Below are 27279 nucleotides of genomic sequence, written 5' to 3'. Positions count from 1 at the left end.
GTAGGACATACGGAATCTCTCTGGCTTCTCATTTATGGTGTGGGATGGGCATGTCTGCTTTGCACTGGAAGTTGTGCCATTCTGAATGTGAAAGTGCACTATGAACACTTTGTTATTTTTATTAAGGTATCATTGATACGCAATCTTATGAAGGTTTCACATGAGTAACATTGTGGCTACTACATTCACACATAGTATCAAGTCCCCCCACCAGTGCCCATTGCAGTTACTGTCCATTAGCATACAGTCACCACTTCTCTGTGCTATACTGCCTTCCCCATGACCCGCCTACACTATGTGTGTTAAGCATAATGCCCCTTACTCCCCTTCTCCCTCCCTCCCCACCCGCTTCCCTTTGGTAACCACGATTCTCTTCTTGGAATCTGGGAACCTGCTGCTGTTTTGTTCCTTCAAAACAGTTTTGCTTCATTGTTATACTCCACTAATGAGTGAAATCATTTGGTACTTGTATTTCTCCACTTGGCTTATTTCACTGAGTATCATAGGCTCTAGCTCCATCTGTGTTGTAACATTGTGTATATGGATAAAGAAGAGGTGATACATTCATCTACTGATGGACACTTAGGTTGCTTCCATATCTTGGCAATTGTAAATACTGCTGCAGTAAACATAGGGGTGCATATGTCTCTGAATCTGAGAAGTTGTATTCTTTGGGTAAATTCCAAGGAGTGGGATTCCCGAGTCAAATGGTATTTCTATTTTTAGTTTTTTGAGGAACTTCCATATTGCTTTCCACAATGGTTGAACTAATTTACATTCCCACCAGCAGTGTAGGAGGGTCCCCTTTCTCTGCATCCTCGCCACCATTTGTTGTTCCTAGTCATTTGGATGTCGGCCATCCTAACTGGTGTGAGGTGATACCTGATTGTGGTTTTAATTTGCATTTCCCTGATAATCAGCGATGTGGATCATCTTTTCATGTGCCTGTTGGCCATCTGAATTTCTTCTTTGGAGAATTGTCTGTTCAGCCCCTCTGCCCATTTTTCAATTGAGTTATTTGCTTTTTGGGTGTTGAGGCATCTGAGTTCTTTATATATTTTGGATGTTAACCGCTTGTTGGATATGTCATTTACAAATATATTCTCCCATACTGTAGGATGCCTTTTTGTTCTACTGATGGTGTCCTTTGCTGTACAGACACTTTTTAGTTTGATGTAATCCCACTTGTTCATTTTTGCTTTTGTTTCCCTTGCCCGAGGAGATGCTTTAAGGAAAAATTGTTCATGTCTATATTGAAGAGATTTTGCCTATGTTTTCTTCTAAGAGTTTTATGGTTTCATGCCTTACATTCAGGTCTTTGATCCATTTTGAGTTTACTTTTGTGTATGGCATTAGACAATAATCCAGTTTCATTCTATTACATGTAGCTGTCCAGTTTTGCCAACACCAGTTGTTCAAGAGCCTGTCATTTCCCTATTGTATATCCATGGCTCCTTTACTGTATATTAATTGACCACCTATGCTTGCTTGGGTTTATATCTGGGCTCTCTATTCTGCTCCATTGATCTATGGGTCTGTTCTTGTGCCAGCCCCAAATTGTCTAGATTACTATGGCTTTGTAGTAGAGCTTGAAGTTGGGAGACTGTAATCCCCCCAGCTTTATACTTCCTTCTCAGGATTGCTTTGGCTATTTGGGGTCTTTTGTGGTCCCATATGAGTTTTAGAACTATTTTCTCTAGTTCGTTGAAGAATGTTGCCATTGGTATTTTGATAGGGATTGCACTGAATCTGAAGATTGCTTTAGGCAGAATGGTCATTTTGACAATATTAATTCTTCCTATCCATGAGCACGGGATGTATTTGCATTTATGGTGTCTTCCTTAATTTCTCTGATGAGTGTCTTCTAGTTTTCAGGGTATAGGTCTTTCACTTCCTTCATTAGGTTTATTCCTAGGTTTTTTTTTTTATGGAATTGTGAATGGAATTGTTTTCCTGATTTTTCTTTCTGCTAGTTCATCATTAGTGTATAAGAATACAACAGATTTCTGAATTCAGATATTAGTTCTAGTAGTTTTGGAATGGATTCTTTAGGGTTTTTTATGTACTATATCATGTCATCTTCAATCAGTGACAGTTTAACTTCTTCCTTACCTATCAGGTGCCTCTTATTTTTTGTGTTTGCCTGATTGCCATGACTAGGACCTCCAGTACTATGTTGAACAATAGTGGGGAGAGTGGGCATCCTTGTCTTGTTCCAGATCTCAAAGGAAAAGCTTTCAGCTTCTCACTTACGTATGATGTTGTCTGTGGGCTTGTCATATATGGCTTTATTATGTTGAGATACTTGCCCTCTATACCTATTTTGTTGAGAGTTTTTATCACGAATGGATGTTGAATTTTGAATAATGCTTTTTTAGTGTCTGGAGATGATCATGTGGTTTTGGCCCTTCTTTTTGTTGATGGGGTGTATGGATTTTCCATCCTTACATGTCTGGAATAAATCCTACTTGATCATGATGGATGATCCTTTTGATATATTTCTGAATTCAATTTGCTCATATTTTGTTAAGCATTTTTTGCATCTATGTTCATGAGGGATATTGGTCTGTAATTTTCTTTTTTTGTGGTGTCTTTGCCTCATTTTGGTTTTACAGTGATGCTGGCCTCATAAAGTTTAGAAGTATTTCCTCCTCTTCTACTTTTTGGAAAATTTTAAGGAGGTTGGTTGTTAGGTCTTCAATAAATGTTTGATAAAATTCAGCAGTGAAGCCATCCGGTCCAATGGTTTTGTTCTTAGGTAGTTTTTTGATTACCAATTCAATTACATTGCTGGTAATTTGTCTGTTCAGATTTTCTATTTATTCTTCGGTCAGCCTTCAAACATTGTATTTTTCTAGAAAGTTGCTCATTTCTTCTAGGTTATCCAGTTTGTTAACATATAATTTTTCATAGTATTCTCTAATAATTTTTTGTATTTCTATGATGTCCGTAGTGATTTTTCCTTTCTCATTTCTGACTCTGTTTATGTGTATTGATTCTTTTTATTGATAAGTCTGCCTAGGGGTTTATCTATTTTGTTTATTTTCTCGAAGAACCAGCTCCTGCTTTCTTTGACTGTTTCTATTTTATTCTCAATTTTATTTCTGCTCATATCTTTATTATGTCTCTTCTTCTACTGTCTTTGGGCCTCATTTGTTCTTTTTCTAGTTTCATTAATTGTGAGTTTAGACTGTTCATTTGTTACTGTTCTTTCTTGAGGTAGGCCTGTGCTGCAGTATACTTTCCTCTTAGAATGGCCTTCATTGTGTCCCACAGGTTTTGGGATGTTGAGTTGTTTTAATTTGTATCCATAAATTGCTTCATCTCAGTTTTTATTTGTTCATTGATTTTTTTAGGAGCGTATTATTATCCATGTGTTTGAGGGCTTTTTTGTTTTCTTTGGATAATTTATTAGTTTTATACCTCTGTGGTCTGAGAAGCTGGTTGGTACAATTTCAATGTTTTTGAATTTGCTGAGGCTCTTTTTGTGGCCTAGTGTGTGATCTATCCTTGAGAATATTCCATGTGCACTTGAGAAGAATGTGTTTCCTGCTGCTTTTGGGTGGAGTGTTCTGTAGATATCTGTTAGGTCCAACTGTTCTAATGTGTTGTTCAGTGCCTCTGTCTCCTTACTTATTTTCTGTCTGGTTGATCTGTCCTTGGGAGTGAGTGGTGTGTTGAAGTCTCCTAAAACGAATTCATCGCTTTCTATTTCCCCCTTTAATTCTGTTAGTATTTGTTTCACATATGTAGGTGCTCACATATTGGGTGCATAGGTATTCATAATGGGTATAGCCTCTTGTTGCACTGACCCCTTTATCATTATGTAATGTCCTTCTTTGTCTTTTGTTACTTTCTTTGAAGTCTATTTTGTCTGATGTAAGTACTGCAACTCCTGCTTTTTTTCTCCCTATTAGTTGTATGAAATATGTTTTTCCATCCCTTCACTTTTAGTCTGTGTATGTCTTTGGGTTTGAAGTGAGTCTCTTGCAGGCAGCATATAGATGGGTCTTGTTTTTTTTATCCATTCTGTAACTCTATGTCCTTTGATTGGTGCATTCAGTCCATTTACATTTAGGGTGATTATCAATAGATATGTACTTACTGCCATTGCAGGCTTTAGATTCATGGTTACCAAAGGTTCAAGGGCAGCCTCTTTACTAACAGTCTAACTTAACTCGCTTATTATGCTATTTCAAACATAATCTAAAGGAGTATTTTTTCTCCCTTGTTTCTTCCTCCTCTGTTCTTTATATATTAAGTATCATATTCTGTACTCTTTGTGTATCCTTTGACTGAATTTGTAGGTAGTTGGTTTAATTTTGCATTTGCTTAATAATTGGTCTACTTCCTTTATTATGCTTTTATTTTCTCTGGTGACAGCTATTTAGCCTTCTATCTATAGCTGTCTCTGTAATGTAAAATACACTGTAGAGATGGCTTGTGGGAGGTAAATTCCCTCAACTTTTTCTTACCTGGAAATTAAATCCCTCCTTCAAATTTAAATGATAATCTTGCTGGGTAGAGTATTCTTGGTTCAAGGCCCTTCTGTTTCATTACTTTAAATATATCATGCCCCTCCCTTCTGGCCTTTAAGGTTTCTGCTGAGAAGTCTGACAGCCTGATGGGTTTTCCTTTGTGTGTGATTTTTTTCTCTCTGCGGCTGCTTTTAATGCCCTGTCCTTGTCCTTGATCTTTGCTGTTTTAATTATTATATGTCTTGGTGGTGTCTTCCTTGGGTCCCTTGTGTTGGGAGATCTATGCACTCCCATGGCCTGAGAGACTATTTCCTTCCCCAGATTGGGGGAGTTTTCAGCAATTATTTCCTCAAAGACATTTTCTATCCCCTTTTCTCTCTTCTTCTTCTTCTGGTACCCCTGTAATGCGAACATTGTTCCATTTGGACTGGTCACACAGTTCTCTTACTATTCTTTCATTTCTAGACATCCTTTTATCTCTCTGTGCCTCAGCTTCTTTATATTCCTGTGCTCTAATTTCTATTTAATTTACTGTCTTCTCTACCTCATCTCATCTTTTAAATCCATCCCTTGTATGTTTCATTTCAGATAGTGTATTTTTCAAAATTTCTTTGTTAAAGTCCTCCTTGAGATCTTGAATATTTTTCTGTAGCTCCATGAACATGTTTATGATTTTTATTTTGAAATATTTATCAAGAAGATCTGTAATGTCAGTTTCACTTAGCCCTCTTCTGATGCCTGAGGGATTTTGGTTTTACCCGGCTCTTTTGCCGTTTCATATTTCTAATGATTACTATGGATGATCACTTTGTGTAGGCAGTACCCTCTCGTGCCAAGAAGCTCTACTCTGCAGCTTCCCAGCACCTGGAGCAATGGAGGGGGTCACAGGCGAGTGGTACCAGTTACTACAGGGAGGAAAGATCTCTTTCCTGCTTCCTGGTTGTGTGTTCTGCCTCCACTGCCAGGGCCATTGGGCCAGGTGCACAGCAGGGACCCTGTGTGTTATGCCCTTGTTTGGTGCAGTAGGCAGGGCTGCCCTCTGGCTGTCCTGGTGCAGTGGCAGGAGCAGCAGTTTTTGAGTGGCCAAGAAGGGGCAGCAGGCTGCGTATCATGGTGGGGGTTTGTCTCAGCACTGTGTTGCCAGCAGGGTATCGAATGCCTGAAGCTCCTGAAAGTTCCCAACCTGCTGGGCTGAGTACACCAGGACAATTTTGTTCACCTGTCCTTTCCCTTGAGCAACAAACTCCATGTAATCCTTGCCTCTTTAGCAGCCCTCTCACTGTTAGGAAGTCTTTCAAAGTTCCCACCTTTCTTTTGTCCCAGAGCAGCTGGTTGTGGGTGCCTGTTCCCCACGAGCAGCTGGAATCTCAGTGTCTCTGAGTGTTCTCTCTGTGCTTTCCAAGCCCCCGAATCCGCACAGCACCACATAATGTGGGTTTGGGCTCCCGGAGCAGATCTCCACGGGTGGATCTTGAGCGGTCCTGTGCTTCTACTACCTCCTGTCTGAGCTGGGGTTGGGGGAGGGCTTGGGCCACGCCCTATTGTGGCTTTTCTACTTTACCCTTTCCTGTGAGGTTTTCCCTAGATGTAGGCACTTTGTTGCAGTCTTCAAATTGCTCTTTCAGGATTAGTTTTTATTTGCTGTGTTTTCATGTTATATGTGGTTTTGGGGGGAGGTTTCTGCCTCACTTCACACTCCGCCATCTTTTTCCTTGTTAGTACCATTTTTATCTTACCATCTTCCCTTCCCTAGATGCTCACAGTTGCACCTTATGAAATTAACGTTATGACTTCCAGATCACTTTGGAACCTTGAATAGCATTTTCTAATGTTGTCTAGTATTTTTTTTGGTCTTGTTCTGTCGCCTTTACTTAGAGTTTCCCAACAGAGCTGTACTCTGTGTGCCAAGAGACCTCTCACATGTTACCTTCTCTCCTCCGACCTCCTTTCAGCTCTTGGCACTGATGCCTCTCTTCCCAGAAGACCCCCTGAAAGCGCCCTTCCTAAGGCCCTTCCACGTTCCCGTGGCAGCTTGAATCACAGTGTCTATTATAACTGCCCATTTCCTTGTATGTCTGCTACAATGCAGTGTAGAAGCTTCATGGAAGCAGAATCTGTATCTGTCTTATTTATAATTATGATCCTTAGTACGTGGCACGTTTCCTAGCTCCCTAGCTCCTGGTTGAGAACTCGATCATCCTTTCTTCTGTCTTTGCTCAGGACTTTCTGACTCCATTCAAAACATTTTGGAGCATCTCCTTCTCTTGGTTTGGCTAACATTTTCTCTTACTGCCATGAAGACTTTTGATGACTGCTTTAATAATGAATAATAATTTTCTAAGAATAAGGAAGAACATGTTTATAATTAAGTATTTATGTCATTTCACTCTCAACTTTCTTGTTGAAAAACAAAATTATAGTTAATTCCAAAGGATCTGATGCATATGTTCTAAGAGTTCTGGCAGTTAGGACATTTATGTTCTTGCACTGGAAAGGTGTGTTCAGTGTTCCTTAGGGCAGTTGTGAGTAGCGTATACATATGTCCCTGAAAAGACCACTGGTGGACGTAGTTCTTTCTACTTTTGCCATTTTTTATTGGCATTCTGGTTGCTGAGTGATTAGCTTGGGTTTTCAACCCTTCTTTTCAAACTCACTATTTATTGTTTTACTGACTTTACTTAAGCATCTCCTTTTGCTATAAGCCGTAAGAGCATTTGCCTTTAATTTTTAAAACTGCTCAAGTGAGAACCTTATAAATTAAGGCACACCTCTTAATTCTGAGTTAATATGTCCAACCAAGCTTTTCACAAAAGGATGGTTCCTTTAAGTCCATTATCCAGCTGCTGATTCTTTCTTTGGAGCAGTGACTTGTTTCATGTATTCCAGGCTTTTGACCAAAACAAGCAGTAGAAGGTGTTATTTTGAACTGCAGCAGCTTATAAAATACCTGAGCCTACAGACTGAAGAATTGTTTCAGTTTTAATGCATGAGCTGCTTTCATTATATATTTAATGCCTGGTACACAAAATATTTGCTAAATGAATAACACCATCTGGCAAGGTATTTAGGTCTTCCCAGAAGGTAAGCCAAGGTCAGGCTCTTGTTTGTGCACCCCATATAATGTTTTGAATTGGCTTGTCAATTTCCATACACACACAGAAAGCCTGCTGAGATCATGACTGAGATGCTGTACTGAATGTATAGATCACGTGAGGGGCACCGGCATGACTGAACTTGGCTAAGCCCTCGTTCAGTCAGATCTCTAGTTTTCCCGTGGAGCTCCTGCATACATTTTCGCTCCATTTATTCCTATGTTTTATATTTCTGTGTATTTATGTTTTGCTCCTGCTGTAATTATAAATACATTAATTTAAAATGTCATTTTCAAACTGTTGAAATATATAGAAAGGGTTGATTTCTCTATATTGTGCCTTATGATCACACTAAATTCACTGATTGATTCTAATGGCTTTTTAGCCATTATTTCTTCAACTTCCTTTCTGCTCACTTCTCCCTGTCTTCTCCTTCTGGGGTTTCATTTACGTGCAAGGCCGTTTTATAACTTTCCCTGAGACACTAAAGTTGATGCTTCAGTCCCTTTACCCTGTTCTTCAGACCAAATGCATTCCATTGATACTGGGTGTATAACAGTTCACTAAATTCTCCTTCTTTAAGTAAGATATCTCTACCCTCAACTATCTCTGGAATCCCTCAGTCTAGAGCCTATTTATTTTACTCTCTATAGAGAAAGGCCTCCACCCTTCTGCAGGAGGATATGTATGGATAGGGTGAAAGGAAAGACAGTGTCTAGTCTCAAAAAGAAAGATCAGAACAAGCAGGAGAATCCACCCTGGGGGAACCTGAACATATGCAGAGAAAAGGAACTTCCCCCAAACCTATCATTTATTGCTCAGAGATAAGAAAAACACCACATTCATCAAATGAGAGTAAGGGGTCTTTAAAAAAGGAGAACATGCAGAGAATAAAACTAAACTCTTAGAAATTAAAAAGATGACAGCATAAATGAAAAGCTCAATGAGAAGGATTGGGAGATAAAGGTAAGAAAATATCCCAGAAATAGAGCAAAAAGACAAAGAGGTGGAATATGAGAGAGAAGAAAATTAGAGGCCCAGACTAGGAATAAAGACAGAATGCAAACCACTAAAGAAATACATGTTTGGAGTAGGGGAGGTAATATTTTATTTAGAATTTTAGAATATTTTTACTAAGAAACATAGTAAAAAAAATTTTACTATGAAAGCAAGCATACATAAGAATAAACAAAGCACATGTATATACGATTCAATGAGCACTTATGAAGCTAGCACTTGTGTGATTACCAACCAAGGCAGGAGAATATGGCCCATACCTGGGAGGCCCCTGGTGCGACCCTCCAAGGTCACAGTCCCCTGCCCCAGAGGGAAGCGCTCCCTCGGCACTTGGGATAATTACTTCTTCCTTTTCACTACCTATATATACATCCTTAAACAATATGGCTTACCTTGCCTATTCCTAAATTTTAACGAACAGATTAATACTACATTATTATTTTGTGTCGTTTCTTTCCTCCTTGTACAGTTTATCCATATTATAACTGTAAGTGATCCCTAAGTAGACCGGTACCACTGTTTATGCATCCATTCCAAAGCTAGAAACAAGTAGTAGCTAGCGTAGGTTTACTACCAGAAATGCTGTCAGCATTCTTACACATTTTACTGTATACACACATTATTTACTTAACAAGTATTAATTTATCGGAGCGTATGTCAAGTGGTAGAGTTGCTGGACTGGATCACAGCACATTCTCATCTTCAACTTTACTGGCTAATGCAAAACTGTCTTCCAAATTGATGTACCATTTAAACTCGAATTGTCAAATGTTTAATTTCTACCAGTCTGGTAGATGTATAATGGTAATTCAAGTGATTTTTATTTGCATTTCCCTGTTTGCTAATAAAACTGAGTAACTCAGCACATTGATTGACCATTTGGACTTCCTATTTTGTAAAGTATAAGTTATGTGTCTATTTCTCTAGTGAATTTTCTGTCCTTTTATTCGAAACCCAAATTTGTCTAAATTTGTAAATATTCTCAGAGCACAAGTACTGGTGCTTTCCCTTAGATTTTAGCCTAAGTCCTTATTATTTTATCAGCTCACTGGTGCTTTTAAGGAGATGTTTCAAAAGTACTTTTTAACATTTTGTTTTTGACAGCCCCATAAGCTGGCCTGCCATTCCTGTAAAAAGAAAACTACCTTTTCTTAAACAGATTTTGAACCCTACACCTTTACCCCCAACTCTGGGCCTTTTGGAAATTCCGTCCTATTAGGTTGCTTTGTATGCAGCTTTCCCTCCAGGGACTTTACAGACCCCGGAATGCCCAATCCAATGTGACATGTTGCTGGTATTCTCTCTTCTCTTTGTTTTTCCCCCAGCATGATTGTGGTATAATTAGCAAACATCACTGCTCGTGTTGTCTTTATCCTTAGGGGTTTACACCTTTAAAAACAAATACCATTACTCTCATTTTACAGGGTTCCAGAGGAAGGTGAATTAAAAGCATGTGTTAAAAGATATTATCTTCAACCAGAACTACATTTGGTTGGTCATTTGATTTTCAAGCTCACATACACTTCAGTCAGTAATGTGGCTAAAAGAAAGTATCACCTAAGCAATAGTAAGGGCTCTGAACAGAATGGGCTATACCTTCAAGCCTTGAAATGTTTTAAAATTTGACTTAAAATTAGGGCTTTATAGATATGTCCTCAATAGACTTTCAAAATAGTTAATAACTAGAACATTCTTGCTAATCAAGAGAAGACAAACACCACAATAAAGGAATAGGCGGTGTTCATCAACTGACAGTTACCCAGATTTGTTTTCTACTAGTAGTAAATGTGGGGAGATGCATTTACCTGCCCTCCTGGGACAGGAGAGGGTGGGCAGTTCAACAACCTGTGTGAAGAGGCCTAAAACTGTCCACTGGCTTTCCTTGCTCCTCTAGGAATTCAACAAGTATATAATCAAAGATGTTTGCAGAGGTTTATGCAGTCGTATTTATAACTGAAAAAACAAAAACAAAGAATGACCAAGAATGAGTGCCAAGTTACAGCCAAATACTTTGCAACCATCAGAAAAATCATGTAATAAAAGATTATCTGTTGACATAGGTTTGCTCAGATGTTAAGTCATGAACACGTTTGAACACTGCCACATATCAGTCATCTATAGTGTTATCCCCAAAATAAACATACAAAGTTTTTTAAAGATTAAGGCTATAGAAGTGTTCACTGGTCTTCCGACTTTATATAAAATGGCTTAATATTTTTATTAAATTAAAAAAGCTTAATTTAAACTTCCTCATGCCTTAAAATTTTTCTATCATTTTTGCAGCTTAAAAAGTATTTTCCAGTTTAGCCTTATTTGCCGAATTACTTTTTTATTACGTGTAGTTATATAATTCTGAATGAACGTAAAGCAATAATAATCTTGAGTAGATTACGGATCAGATATAAACTAGATAAAGTTAGTGTGGGCCTGGACACGTATCCAGTTTTCAGTAGTTCTACTGCATTATACAGTTTTCTGTTCCCACATGAATGAGGAACAGGGCCGGCCCGCACCTAGAGCTGCCTCCGCGTGTTGACCGTCCACCGTCCACGATCTTTATTTCCCGATGCCAGCAGGGAGAGAAGCAGATTGCTTTACAGTCCTACTAAGACCCTCGGGCTCACGTGCAGTCAGACATTTCAAGTACCCACTGCAGTGGCACCTAAAGTGTGAACCCTTCATGTCATCTCCTGGGTGAGCTTCCCTTAGCCGCCATTTCTCATCTTTTCAGGTTTAGGGTTTATGCCACATTTCAGAAATCATAACAATCTCGTGGGATTCCGTCTTCCTCTTACTCTTGATACCCCTCGTTGTTCAGGCCCACGTGTTGTGATCCACTCTGGCTTTTAGAGAAAGAGATGGGCAAGTAAAAACCTAAAAATGAACACTCAAGAGTGTGCCAACTGTCTTAAAATAAGCGTGGTATGGCTCAGCTGTTGCGTGATTGTCCGCCTGACAGTTAGCGGTCCGCATGGTGACCCAGTGTCTAGCTCTTCTAAACACTTGCCAGCTTTCAGCAGGAGTGGGAGAATCGGTCATCGACACTGAGGTCTTCGGTCCGGAGTTGTCCCATTATTTATGCTACGAATTGTCCTTTTTGTCAAAGTCATTGTTTAACTGATTCCTTTTCTCCCCTCCCCACCTCCACCAAAACCCTGCATTTCTTTATGCTGTTTTGCTTTAGCTGTTGAATTGTGAAGTTTTTTTGAAGTGTTGATTTTGTTGAAAGTAGTTAAGTCTAAAAAATACTTACATTGTTTATGTTGAGGACTTTATTTTCAGAAGTTCCATTTCTCTTAGACTTTGAAGCAATCATCTGACAGGAATGTCAGATCTACACAGGGACTCAGCCGGTTCTGTTCCCTACATACAGACTCATTGCTTACATAAGAACTCAATTTTAAAGCGCTTTCTAATGCCTGACTATTCATGTTCTAATTTTCTTAAGGAAAAGATTCAATTTTAAATAACAATACTTTTGTGAACATACAAACTTTTGACAGGGCTTTTAAAACAAATGTTTGAGAGAATACAGTACTAGTTTTATTTTTAAACCTGCTGCAAGTTATTTTAGAAATAGGATTATTTGATCTTAATTACTTATCAATATTTCAAAGCTTCCAGATTGCAGGTTTCCCACTGCAACAATAGTTACCTTGAATCAGTTCTCAAAAAAGTGCTGCCTGTGCCCTTGAAATTTTTATGTTCGGAATATCCCCAAAACTTTAAAACTAAAATCACATCATCACTTGCTTTCGAAGTTTTTTTCCATCCCCATATGGTTTCTAAAATGAGAGCAGATACCAGTTTAGAAGAAACAGAAGTTACTTTTCTAATGAATATTCTAAAATGAATTGCAGTAATCTACTTATGTGGACTATGAAAATCCAAAGCTTGCAAAATTTAGCAAAAATTAAGCTACATGATAGCTTGTAGCTTATCACTATTATTTAGGAAATTTTATTGAAAAAATATGTATGTGGACAAATATATTTAAGTCAAGAGTGCATACACATCAAATACAATGCCACATTCTTTTTTCAGTATATTTTGACTAATAATTAATTATATAATTTGCCAAGAGCTCTTATCAAAATAAGGAAAGTATGAAGTTTAGAACAATTCACATGTATTCTTTGAAATGTAGTCAGCCTTTTTAGCTGTATCTGGAAAATGCAGGGTAAATAAATAATAAATGGGTATTGATGAACAGTACTAATTTTAGATCTATGATAACTGTTATTTGGGGCATCGTTTGATCTTAGTTTCTGTAAAATAGGAGTTCAAACATTCTGTAGTTATTCTCATTACAGTATTTTCTAATTTAAGCTACTATACAGTTAGACAGCCAAAAGCTTATCATTGGTATCTGCTAAAAATTTTTAAAGCCTTTGAATCTTAAATTCAGATTTGGACTTTGCCTCTCAGTGGTATCATATAGGGTCCTGGGACTATTTCACTAACAGTTCTGAGGCTGAATTTCTGCATCTATAAAAGAGGATCGGTGATGTCTACTTTCAAGGCAGTGATGAGGATTACAGCCTCTGTATATCAAGTGCTTAGCACATAAGAAGTGCTAAGTAAGTGGTGCCTATGATTATATAATTGAGTTTAATGTGTAATTATGCCCTTTAGTGCCCTTAAAGTCCCCTTTATCTGTCTTTTCAACAACAGCTGACATGTTCATTTACACTCATAATTTTTTCTAGTCAATAGACATAAATCTTCCATTTGTAAAAGTGGTAGTATGGCTAGTTAAGTTTCTATTTAAATTCATTTTACTTAAATTAAGTGTTAAACATTCTCCAAATCACATCCTATATATCGCCACCTGGATACCTTAGTGGAGAAGAGTATTTCAGAAAAATTAAATGTATCTCAAAAAATTCTGAGGTGTACTGTGTTATTAGTCAAACTTAATTGCTTCAGATCTCCTTTAAGGGCAAAAATGGTGTTACACATCTATAAAACACTCCTATTTCTATTTTCCTATTTTTGATGCATGGTCTCCATGTTAATTTAGTATTTAATGGCTAATGTGACATTATCTTAAACCTTAAAATTAGCATATTCACATTCTAAATTGTCAACAAAAATCAAAAGAAAAGATGGAAGCCACCCAAATACTTTCCTTTTATTTCTAACTTTTACTTAATTGTGACACCAAAGATAGAAGAGGGAAAAACAAATGATTTTTGATGTTTAACTTTACCTCAAGACTATCTACTTGATGACTTACAATCTTCTAAGAACTCTGTGGAGGGGCATGGGTGCCATGCAGGGTCCTGGCACCCAGTCATGAGGGTAAGAAATGTGGATCTCTAATCGGGCAGCGCTGCATTCAAATTCAGGCTGCGCTAATGCGACTGGGCAAACAGATGGATTCATTTCTGTATTCTCATCCGTAAAACGAACTAGTAAGGATTGTTTGAGATAATATGTCTTTTAACCAGTTGGTCTCCAGTATGATTACTACCAACTGTTCTAGAAGGGGCTCGTTTCACTAAGAACCCTGCTGGTCTTGTTTTTCATCTGCCTGCACTGCAGACGTTCAGTAAGTAACTTTTACGTCATTCTAAAGACTGCTTTCTTCTTTCTGTCTTTCTTCTTCTTCTAGGGACAAGTTTATCAATATTTTCTCTATTTATTAAATTTAATAAAGGTATTCCTTTAAATTGTTTCAGTGGGCATTTAGGAACTAGGATATAAAGTGAGACATCATCAAAACCTGAGGGGATGAGTACAGCAGCACACTCCACTCCCCTGGCCGACCGGCCCAGGAAGCCGGGGAGTTTTCACACTACTGTGAGAACCTAAGAACTGAAGACTCAAGCTTTGGCTTTTGATTGAGGGAAGGGAAGAAATGTGTGGCCTTAGATCAAATTGAGGTTGCTTCAGAGGATTCCGGTCCTTCCTTCATACTAATATAAATAAGGATATAGAAACAGCTCTTCTGCATTTGTTTGATTTTACAAACATCTTTGTAGGGACTTAAGAATTGTGCTAATTGTACAGTAATGAGATACACGTTAGTCTGGGGATAATTTGAATATTGGCTATTGCACAATTTTAAGTAAACTGTTTTTACCTATTTGACCAGCTCTGGCAACCCTTATTTGGATGAACATCTTTATTTGCAGATTATGATTGGGAGCAGGCACAAGGCATTTGCTATCTTTTGCTATATATCGCTGAGACACCAAACCCTAGCCGATAGAATAGAAGGCATTGTTCCTCAGTCTGGAGACCTAGAATCTGCCTCAACCTCTCAGTTTTGCCACTTGATTAAATAGAGCGCAGGGGGTGGAATATCAAGAACACAGATTTTGGTGTCAGAACGACTTGAGTTTGAATCCTGATTTTGCCAGTTACTGTGCCACCTTATACAAGTCATCCTCTTTAAATCTCAGTTTCCTCATCTGTAAAACACTGAAAATAGCACCCCACAGTGTGGAGAGGATTAAAGGGGATAATGTATATTAAAAAACACCTTGCATGGTAGCTCTTTATAGTGATACCTATATTCTGGGTTCAATCTCAAATATCTACCATGTTGGCTGCCTCAAACATTTTTGTGGAGCAGATCAAGTTTTATCATATATAAACTAAATAAAATAATATGTACTGGATACTGTGCAAGATATTGGTGATAGAGGCCTAAACAAGCTAGCATCACTCATTAAAGAGAAATCAGGAAAACAACTCCATTTGCAGTTGCATAAAAAAGGATGAAATACTGAGGAATAAACCTAACCAAGGAGGTGAAAGACCTATACTCTGAAAACTACAAGACATTAATGAGCAATTAAAGAAGACATCAATAAATGGAAATCTATCCCATGCTCAATATTGTCAAAATGGCCATCCAGCCCAAAGCAATTTACAGATTCTATGCAATCCCTATCAAAATACCGACAGCATGCTTCAACAAACTAAAGCAAATAGTTCTAAAATTCATATGGAACCACAAAAGACCCCAAATAGCCAAAGTTAACCTGAGAAAAAAAGAACAAAGCTGGGGGAATTATGCTCCCTGAACTTCAAGTTCTACTACAAAGCTACAGTAATCAAAACAGTTTGGTACTGGCACAAGACCAGACCCATAGATCAATGGAACAGAACAGAGAGCCCAGACATAAACTCACACATATATGGTCATCTAATATATGATAAAGGAGCCATGAATATACAGTGGGGAAATGACAGCCTCTTCAAATACTGGTGTTGGCAAAACCATACAGCTACGTGTCAGAGATTGAAACTGGATTGCTGTCTAACTCCATACACAAAAGTAAACTCAAAATGGATCAAAGACCTGAATGTAAGTCATGAAACCATATAACTCTTAGAATAAAACATAGGCAAAAATCTCTGGAATATAAACATGAGCAACTTTTCTGTAAACACATCTCCGAGGATGTGGAAAACAGGGAACCTACAACTTGGTGGGAATGTCAACTGGTGCAGCCACTGTGGAAGGCAGTATGGAGGTTCCTCAAAAAAACTAAAAACAGAAATACCATATGACCCAGGAATTCCACTTCTAGGAATTTACCTGAAGAAAGCAAAATCCCTGATTCAAAAAATATGCACCCCTATGTTTATTGCTGCATTATTGACAGTAGTCAAGATATGGAAGCAACCTAAGTGTCCAATAGATGAATGGATATAGAAGATGTGGTACATATACACAATGGAATATTATTGAACCATAAAAAAACCCTGCCATTTGTGACATGGATGGACTTACAGGGTATTATGCCAAGTGAAATAAGCCAGGTAGAGAAAGACAAATACCATATGATTACACTTATTTGTGGAATATAAAAGGAAAACAGAACAACAGCAGACACAGACAGAAGGGACTGGTGGTTACCATGGGGGAGGGGGTGGTGAAGGTGAGGGAGAGGAGGGGGCACAATAATTCACAGTCACAACGTAAGCTGGTCACAGGGACAGTAGTACAGCATGGAGAATATAGTCAGCGAGTGTCTAACATCTTTCTATGCTGATCGATAGTAAATGCCCTGGAGGTGGTGAGGATTGAATAGCGGGGGGTTAAGGTGGGGGCGGGCAGAGAGAGCAGGAAGAACAGGGTACGCGCCGGAGTGCCGGGTGGAGCAGTAAATCGGAGGCTATGAGAAGGCGGAGCTGGTGAGGCCTCTGCATTCAAGCAGGGGTTACTAAGACCGAGAAGAATTCAGGTCTCTCCAAGAATGGAATCAGACATTTACAAATATGTTACCATCATAGTTGAGGTGGAAATGAGTGGTGTTTTTGTCTTTGTCATCGTTATTCAAGTATTTCACAGCAATTATATTACAAATCACAGTAATGTTCAAAATTCCAGAATTCAAACATTTACCTCGAGCTAATGTAAAATGAAGTCAAATATAAACCATCCGTTTAGCACAATTCTAAATTGAACCACAAACCCAAAATAGACCAGAGTTGAAGCCTACTTAATCTATGAAGTAGAATATATGACTGAAACCAAAGAGGATTCCCAAAGTCGAAATAACTGAATGTAAAAATACAAAAGATTCAGTTTGTACAAGCCAAAATTCAGACTTACAATGTGATTACAAGTAACCGTAAGAGCAACGGCATTCTGCTATAGGACCTGACTCTATAAAGATACCTACATAATAGCTCCTTAGCTGAACCAACTTACCCAAAAAATGGGAAGATGATACTATCAGCCCACTTCCTAAGAACAAAATTTAGTAAAACTACAAATACAGTGGTGGATGAAAAAAAACAAGTCATGAAAGGACTTTATCCCAGGTACTTCACAGCCATCAATTTCAACCCTAGATACATAGCGAGATATTTATTAGAAGAAGGTAAAAGTGTACCACTGTCTCTAACTTATCCTTGCCTTCTTTGAAGATGCCACATTCATAACCCTGAAGGTACCAAACCATACTTCTCCTTGTGTGCTCTTAAGAAATGAGGACACATCTTTACAACGTCATTACTCCTCGTTAGAACTCAGGTGCCCTAATGCACGCCTGGACAGACAGGATTCGAGGACATGCGGCCTGAGAAAGGGGCACTACAAGATTTCCTACTGTTAGGAGCTGAGTTGTCTAACACCATGACCAGACTGAGGACTGATCCTTGCAAAGAGAAAGAAGTACATCATTTCTTCTGTGAAACGTGAGATTCCACTTCAAGAAGGAAGCATAGGTAAAATGACCATATTCTCCTTTCATACCTGTAAATACATAGACCTAAGTGTATTCTTCCCTGCCTCCTACCTCCATCTTTAGTCCCACCCCGTCTTGGGGAATGTGGACAGCTTCTCCCAGTTTATTGATTCAAGACCTTCATTTTACAGGCGACGCAACGAAGGCCAGAGATACTGAGTGACAGGCCCTCCGTGGCTCGGAGGTCTGAAAGGACGCCTCCTCCTCCTCCACTCACCCGCTGCTGAACACCCCCCCGGCCTGTCGCGTGATGCAGTTTGGGGCAGGGTCTTAATATGCACCTAAAGTTAAAACCAATAGAAACATCTCAACAAATGCAAAGCAGAGAGAATATCCAGTCTTTCTTTGGCTTCCTAAATAAGATAAAATGCGTTCTGCTAAAACCACTTAACGGAAATATTGTGAAAGCCTTCCCCCAGAGTATTTTTCTATTCGATTTGAAAACTATTCCATAGCTTATTATCAACCAAATCAGTAATGCTTTAGCTAATGCGGAGATAAATGGGCAGTCAGAAAATCTAATTGGTGTGTGCAGCTGAGTATTTACATTTTTCCTAATGAACAAAGATAAAAGTGCAGGTGACTTTGATGTGTAAAAACCACCTTTTAAGGCTACTGCTAGAGGGAAAAATAAAAGTGAATTACTGACTCATGCTAACCACTAAACCTGTATTGTCCCTGGCTCAGCAGTTTTGAATCTCTTTTTGCACTTATCTTGAATCAGAATATTTAGGGCTGCCTCAGTAGAGCAGGTGCTCCATTTTTAAAAACAGTTTATAAGGTTTTAAAGTATGTTTCTGGTCCTTGTTCGCTACTTTATGTTGCTTAAATATGAAGCATTGGAAGCTGGATAATCATTTTGGGGGCACTGTCGTGTGCACTGTGGGAGTAGCCTCTTCTCACTACCTGCCAATAGCATTTCCTCAGTTATGACAATGAAAAAGGTCCCCAGACATTGCCAGATGTCCCCCAGCAAGCAGAGCTGTTCCCAGTCAAGAACACTGCTTTATAGTGGTTGAATGAAAACTGGCAGACCAATGGAATATACCTATTCCATTTATAGTTGTTAAAAATTAATCCAGATGTAGCAACTTTATTTCCAGAATTTTCCCCCATGCTAATTAATACTTATTCTCTGATGTAATAATATCCTTTTTGCTTTTTTTTCCAAATGAATTTGGATTTCACTGAAAATTTATTGATTAAATTCACTTAACTGAAGGCCAACCAACCATGCCATTTTGGTAATCGTTTGTCATCTGTTCCTTTTTCTTTGGGGGAAAGCCTCCAACTTAGTAAGCAATACTGTATCATTTTTCCAGGTACATACATTACATTCTTATTTAGAAATAAGGCAGTTGAGATATATAGAGATTAAAAAGTCACCAACCTACTCCACTGCAGTTAGGTTATGAATTCTAGCCTTTCTGTCTCTATAACAGCAATTCTCAAAATGTGATCTGTGCACCTGTGGAAGTCCTCAGGACCTTCTCAGAACTATTTTCATGATAATACAGTCTTATTTTCCTTTTTCAGCATATTGACATTTGCACTGATGATACAAAAGCAAAGATGAGTAAAACCGATTGTGGCTTAGGGTGTAGTGGTCACTGTACTGACTGCCATGCACTCGCAGTTAAAAAGCAAGCAAGCCAGTTAGTCTGCGTAAGATACACTTGACGAAGCAAAATACTATTCTCTTAAATCTGTACCCTTGAATATGTGTGTTTTTTTAAATATCTGTCTGCATGACAAAATGGGAAGATGCATAAACCCCTTGTGCTGTGCAGCATTTGGTGGCTGTCCCCAAAGAGAAGCACGGAGAAGTCCGCTCAGGTTGTTAGAACAAGCCACCCATAGATAAACTATGGTTTTCAGCCTTGGGTGTTTGGAAGATGTTTTCTCAAGAATAAGCAAAGCGAGCTTATCACTTCAAGGAAGACAACCGACAGGATCTGTTGCGAGTCAGTAAAAATTAGAGCTTTCTAAAATTAGAGCTTTCAAAATTTAGAATTTTGGAAGACTTACATCTGCCACTGTGAGCTTGACAAATGTGACTCTCATATAATGAACTGTGTCAACTTGGAAGAGCTGCATAGCTCAGGGGGCCAATATTTCCCAAATCACTAATGCATGATAGTACAAAATGGGTAAAAAAAAACCCATTCAAAGTGTGAGATCGACCAGTGGATTTTAATGGAACAGTTTTAGAAAGTTTACTGATACGGCTTCAGATTCCACATTGCAACACTAATCTTTAAAAACTAAAATGTTGAATTTTGGCATAATATCAAAAAAGAATGATCTACTTTTTACCTGAACTTACGTTTCCAGAGGATCATTAAACCCTCCTAGGGCTCACAAAGGATATTTGGCAGCACTATTCATTCCCTGGGAACCTCCAGAAACAGAGGAGCTGAAGGGGGAGAAAAAAGTTAATCCTAGCAGTAGAGGAAGGTATTAGCTGATGAGCATCAGCTGTGTGGAGCAGTCACATAACTGACACTGTATCATCCACACAAAAACTCCTAAAATGGTACTTTTTAAAGATTTATCTATGACTGGCAAGATTTCATTTCCTATGGCTGAATAATAACCCATTGGGTATATATCACCACATCTTTTTTATCTAATTCATCTGTCAATGGACACTTAGGTCGCTTCCATCTTGACTACTCTAAATAATGCTGCAGTAAATGTTACAAATAATGCTGTAAATAAACATTTTTTGATTAGTGTTTCATTTTCTTTACCCAGAATTAATAAATCAAATGGTGGTTCTATTTTTAACTTTTAAGGAATCTCTATACTGTTTTCCATAGTGGCTGCACCAATTTACATTCCCAGCAATGGTACATGAGGGCTCCCTTTTCCCCATATCCTCACCAACACTTACTTCTTGTCTTTTTGATACTGGCCACTCTCTCAAGTATGAAGTGATACCTCATTGTGGTTTCGATTTGCATTTCCCTGATGACTAGTGATGTGGAGCATCTTTTCATGTGCCTGTTGGCCATCTGGATTGTCTTTGAAAATCAAATGTCGGTGCAGACCCTCTGCCCATTTTTTAAATCTGATTATTTGTTCAGTGTTGGGTTGTGTGAGTTCTCTGACCTTATTAGAAAAATCACCTCAACATGTTGTCTGCCGTTCTTCCATAGGCCAGCTTTTCATTTTGCTGGTTTCCTTCACTGTACAGAAGCTTTTTAGTGTGATGTCGTCTCAACTGTATGCTTTCGTTTCTCTTGCCTGGGGTGACACATGCAGAAAAATACTGCTAAGACTGACGTACAGAATTTACTGCCTTTATTTTTCTTCTAGTTTTATGGTTTCAGGTTTTAATTTAGGTGTTTAATCCATTTTGAGTTTACTTTTGTATATGGTGTAAGAGTGATTCAGTTTCTCTAACACCATTTATTGAAGAGACTGTCTTCATTGTAAATTCTTGCTTCCTGTCACAAATTAATCGACCATATGTGCATGGGTTTATTTCTAGGCTCTCTATTCTATTCCACTGATCTATGTGTCTATTTTTGTATGCCACACTTTTTGGATTACTGTGGTTTTAAATCTGAGATTGTAATACCCCCCAGCTTTGTTTGTTCTCAAGATTGTTTTGGCCGATGGCCTAAAATGGTAGTAAGGAAATAGATCCAAGGGATAGGTCAGCTAGCTACTGCTGCACAGTTGTTAGAGCACTGGAGCTAGGATTTGAACCCAGATTTGTCTGTATATATAGCTGATTCTCTTCCTAGTAGTACTGTGACACAAGAGACAGCTGAAAAATAATCTGCCACTCTTACCTAGGTCAGTGTCAAGGTTCATTTTCATTTCAGTAACATTTCACATATGACTTCTGGTTATAATAGGACCTCTTTATCCTCACAATGCTTCTCAAGGTATGTGACTCATCATCCATCCATGATCTTCCTTTCATCAGTTGCTTTTCTTGCAAGATAATTCAATGGGAAGAAACCAGCTTCATTCATGTTTTTTCTCTCTCAACTCTAAACTCAATGCCTCAGGAATAACTGGGTGTTGGGCACACTTTCCATTTTCAATAGTAAACATCACTCAAGTATTCACCTGAAACAAATGAAGAGTCATAGGAACAAAGTGCCTTAAAAGAAAAGCACCCTGGACATAGTGAATTCATAAGAGAACTTCTCAGTGTCTTCAGAATGTCTGGCACAGTTGTAAAGATCAGAACATTTTAGCTTTGCCTTTCAAAGAGTGGTGTAATGATACGCACTATTATTATGGTGTGCTTGTTTTTCCATTCTGATCTGTATCCTTATTAAAAGATGCTGATTCCGTATGGTTCTCCTTTGAGTTCTAACCATTTTATCGCACCCTAGCTCTTTTAGCAACTTTGTAGGGTCACGGTAGCAACTGAATGCCATTTTGCATTCAGACATTTCTCCCAATGGTGTGGACCAGAAACGAATGAAGAGGCCCTAGGATGAAAGCACCTTAAAAGTGTCGGCCATCCTGGTCTTCATATTAGTGTGACAAAAACTAATTTCCACTGATGCTTGTGGTACATCTGGCAGCCTTCCATGTACTCAGTTCTTATCTGATGTAGCCCAGAATGACTGCCTGAAGGGATGCCAAAAGCCTGGCTCAGGTTCCAGATTTTTAGCTACGGGTCTATCAGTCCGTACATTCACTGAGTTTTGACTTTCCCTTTGATCATCTGTAACTCACACTTAGGCTAGGCTTTGCATGTTTTGCGTATTCTCTCTAAATAAGAATTTGGGGATTCTTCCACAGGTTTTAGATTTAATTATGCTACTTTCCACTTACATAATACTTGCATAATGCTATTTCATTTTTCCTGAAAGAGAAAAGAATGGACATTTTTCAAGTGCCTGTTAGATGCAGGAACTCTGTGCTAGACTTTCTGTAGGTTCTCTTGGTCTCACAGCACACACACGTGATGTCTTTCCCCGTCTAGTCATAAGGAAACTGAGGCTCAAAGTAGTAGATACCCATCCAGGGTCACACAAGCTTTTAAGAGGTAAGAGTTGGGATCTGAAACATGCCAGTGTGACCACATAGAGGCTCCCGGATCAACGTCTTACTACTGTGACCTCACTTAGAGGTGATGACATCCTTTTCATAGGGTAGTTGAAAAGACAGATGAGATTCTATTCATGAAAGTCCTTTAAAACTATAAAGTACTACAAATTACTGGCTTTAAAATTTTTTATACATATGTGTATATGCATAAAATGTATTACATATAATCATATATAATTGGTTGAGTAAATATTACAAAATTAACCTTTTAAGTCTTTAAATATTACACTCACTTTCCATAAACTAAATATACAAACAACTGGTTGGGCCCTAAAAATAGATGTCAGATGACAAGAGATTGACTGAGCAGAAATGGAAGCATCTTCGGAAAAGAAGCCAAGGAAGTTTTTGCTTCCCTGACACATTGCTCTGTTCTCTCACTTCAAGGCTTCCTACTTCTCTGTAAAACTCTGGCCCAGAGCAGCTCCTCTACATTAGTCACAAGTTCCCATTAATCAAGGGTGTCTAGTGCCAGGCCTACAGCAGAGTCATTTCAGGTTATTCTCTTCCACTGTAGGCTTTCAATATGCATTCATTCCACTCTTCCGAGTCCTGCAGGCCATCACTGCCTTGGGACACGGAAGCATTCTTGACAGTGTTCAGAGAACAATGTGAAACCCTGGGGCCTATTTCCAGAATTGGGGTGATGGGACCCTGTCCTGTTAATAACTAAGCCTCTTAGGCAATGAGAGGGTTGGCAACGTGCAATAAGCTTCATTTGAGGACAGAATTTAAGGTAAGCTTTTGGGTTTATTGCCCTAATTACTTAGTGACATTTACAAAACAGTCATTCTACAATTACCTTTTAACCTTGATTCCTAAAACAGACAAACAAAAAAGATTTTACTCAATAAATATAATTTGTAATCATGTTCACAGCCAAGACAATTCAAGATAGTCTGCTCCCTGAATTTGTTTTAGCGTGTTTGTGATTGAGATTTGGTACCATTATTGACTGCAATTCTAAAGGATGACAGAGGAACAACTAACACCCAGCCGGAGTTTATTCCTAAATGCCATCTCTTCTAGAGAATAAAGAAAATTTCAGTGAGAGGTAATGGCATGTTGATGATAAACATAAACACACATACATAAGTAAGCAACACACTTTAATATGTGGTCTTTCCAAAAATCAACAGATGGCTACCATCCATATGTTTAAGGAACACGTAACTGGAAAAGGAGAGGGCAGTCTCTGGAAACTCTTTCTGAGACCCTTTTTGAGTTACACAGTTTCGGTTAGGTTCTCCTGGGTTACACCGCGCAGTTTTGATTCTCCAGGTAGCATGTAAGCTGAAAATTCCTTAGGACGATACAACACTGGAAACCACTGTATCATCTATTATGAAGTGTTTTAAAGTTAATTTTTCTCCAGAATTGAAAGGATCACTGCTTCATTGGTTTATAAAAATATATATATGCAAATGTGGCAAAATGTTAGTAATTGGTAAGGATAGGTAAATGGTATATATTCATTGTACAATTCTTAGGAACTTTCCCAAGTTTCAAAATGTCTAGGACAAATGAGGAAGAATATTTGTTTTGAAACACTAAACCCTTAGACCTATACTTGCGAGGAGAACACTGCCAAATGGAGAACAGGACCCGGCAGAAGCAGATTTCCGTTCTCCATCCTTTCATTCAGGGCCTGTCTGAGTGGGAAAGGCAGGGCAGTCCTTACTGTTTAAAGTCTAGTGCTTTTCCCAGTCTAACTGCAGGCCAGACAAGGTCACAGGAAGTAATGTTTCTGTATCAGTCTTTTCTAAAAGTCAGTCATAAACACACATGGTTCCAGCCAGGATGGTACTGGGAATGAGTGCGATAGAACCAAACGCTAATACTGTCAACAGGTTTGACTCACTAGTAGAGGACCTGGGTAAAATTATGAGACTTGATTAAATTTAGAAAGATGCCTGTATAGGATCTTAAAATTAGGGGGAAAAAAACTGATGTTCTAAGCAATTAAAGAGGTAGGAGGCATCTTTTTGGGGTGATGGGTATATATTATTCTCCTTATTGTGACGGTAGTTATACAAGTATCCATTTAACAAAACCCATCAATTGTAGACTTACAAATGGTGAATGTTATGTATGTAAATGACATCTTAATAAAGTTGATTATAAATATGAACAAATCCTAAGCAACTAAAAATGGTAATTAAGTGAGGCACAATTTCACCATTCTTTTTAAGGGATTCTTAAATAGAAATGACCTCACTCTTAATTTTATATAGAAGAAAACAGCATTTGAATATACTTCGATGGGGTATTTTAATGCTTACTAGTACTTGAAGCCAGAGTTCAGTGTGAACACGCTCGCCGTGGAGGGAGAAGGTAGGAGCTGCGTTCTGATACCCCCCTGACAGTCAGCAGTCAGGTGACCGACCGCACTGCCTTCTTCTCTCCTTAGCCCCGGGATGAGGCCAGACGCGAGCTCCCCGCCGTCCGGCCCCTCGGCAGCAGTGGGAGCGCCGCCCAAGCTCTGCCTGGTGTGCTCCGATGAGGCTTCAGGATGCCACTACGGGGTCTTGACTTGTGGAAGCTGTAAAGTGTTCTTCAAAAGAGCAGTGGAAGGTAGTGTGTGTTTTGAAGAGTTTTATTTTCTTCCTTTATTTCGTTTCTATTTCTCAGGGTGGATTTTGAAATTTCTATTGTATGCAAAGCCCATTAAGGCTAGAGGTCAGTAGAGAGGAGGGTGGCTCCTCCAGTGGAAAAGAGAGATTTTTAAAAGCAACACAAACAGAACTAGAATTAAATAGAAAGTACAAATTAAAGAGAGGGAATTTAGTCAGAGAACAGAAGGTAAATGTAAGTTAAGTGCTATCATGTGAAAAGATGGTGTTAGGCTTGGGCAATAACATTAACGCTCATTTTATTTGAATCACAGGCTCCAATTCCCATAAATTAATTAGTTTTAAAGCCACCAGCTACTCCAGTCTGGCAAAAATGAGTGTCAGGGAGAACTGGGGTTGGTAGCGGGGAAGGTTCTTGGGGTTTTTCCCTGTTGAGGCAGGGCACTGTGCTAAGTGGTATAAATACAACGGACGGCCAGATTCCGCCCTCTGGGAGGCCATAGTCTTCCTGAAGTGAAAGATGAGTTAACAATTATAAGGTACAGAGATTACAATATAGAGGAGCAGGTGATGAACTGCCTGAGGAGGTCAGGAAAGAAGGTGTTTCAGGGACGGTGACTTCACTATATATGTATAAATATATGTATAAGCTTTACACTAGTTACAGATTCAGCTGCTGACCAGGGACTACAGCATCAACTCCTTAAAGGAGAAATTCATTCAAAAGCAAGTTATTATTGAAAGTCATTCTAACATTACAGTGATTCCTCTTGGAAAAAATTATGTAACTTAGTTTTTTATAAAACAGTTTGAAGGCAGTGTGGCCTGAATATATTACCTAAAGCTCTGATCATATTAACTTTTGAAGAGATTATGTATTCCTTTACAGTCTGAGAAGATTATTTTTATTTGGCTAAAATTGTTTTTGCAGTCCTTAAGAGTAAGATGAATCGTTTTCTTTTGTCTGGATTACTTTTTAATAAATTAGCTAACTACAGGTTTCCCACACAGAGCACAGGAATGCCGGCTGTGACCAGCAGCAGCTCCTAACCGTTGAGCACAGTGCTAAGGCCACACCTGCTGAAGTGCGGTGCCCGAGGAGGCAGATGCTGTTTATTACAGACCCAAGACAAGGAAGCCTCTTCTTGTCCTCCCTTCACTTTATTCAGCACACTCTTAACTGATCACGACTTAAATGCAGTAATAACAGTAATACAATATTGCTGCATAATAAATACTATTCACAAGTTGATTTCTTTAGAGAAATCCAGAATGAGGCAATGGAACCCTAAAAGACATATGAGTATTTAGAAAAATATATTTCATTCTCCTCCATTTCAACTGTAAAAACAGGGCTACAAATTCAGATGCCTCTAGGGACCAAGTATGTGTCATTCTGGCCAAATACAATACAACTGGGAGAAGGTGGGCAGGCTTCGAGATTAGAAAGTGCAAACCTACCCTACCTAAAAGTATCCAAATGAAATATAAAAAGAAAAAGGATACATATATCTCCCAAATAAAACACTATTGCTAGCTATATGCCCTCTGGATTTAATTCCTGCCTTAGAATTAAATTCTCATACTTACTTTTAGGTAAAATTCCATGAAATATTAGTTTAAAATGCTTGTCATTTAAGTATCAGAGCCAGATTACAGGATTAGTAAGAAAAGGTTTAAATGTGGACTGTGTCAAATAAATCCTTTATTTGGATTTTAGTGTTCTCCAAGGTCCCTTCCAGCCCTAAAATTCTGTAATTGTAATACTTTGATGACCTAATTCACAGCAGTTCTTCTATATTTTTCCTATCTAACATGACGGCTA

The 27279-nt window shown here is 38.5% G+C and overlaps 1 protein-coding gene across 6 annotated transcripts in view; it reads left to right on the top strand.

The window, feature by feature from the left end:
- NR3C1 (nuclear receptor subfamily 3 group C member 1) overlaps nucleotides 1-27279 on the top strand; it is a 96686-nt gene that overhangs the window by 43824 nt on the left and 25583 nt on the right. For 5 of the 6 annotated variants that reach the window (XM_037015977.2, XM_037015974.2, XM_037015973.2 and 2 more), the window contains exon 3: nucleotides 25292-25458. In XM_037015977.2, coding sequence (XP_036871872.2) covers nucleotides 25292-25458 — 167 coding nt within the window. The remainder of the gene's footprint in view (nucleotides 1-25291; nucleotides 25459-27279) is intronic. The other variant, XM_037015979.2, reaches the window with a different exon arrangement.

Source organism: Manis javanica, chromosome 14 (assembly GCF_040802235.1).
Source record: "Manis javanica isolate MJ-LG chromosome 14, MJ_LKY, whole genome shotgun sequence".
Lineage (NCBI taxonomy): Eukaryota > Metazoa > Chordata > Mammalia > Pholidota > Manidae > Manis > Manis javanica.
Note: the sequence above shows the minus strand (reverse complement) of the source record. Positions and strands in the feature narration are given on the sequence as shown.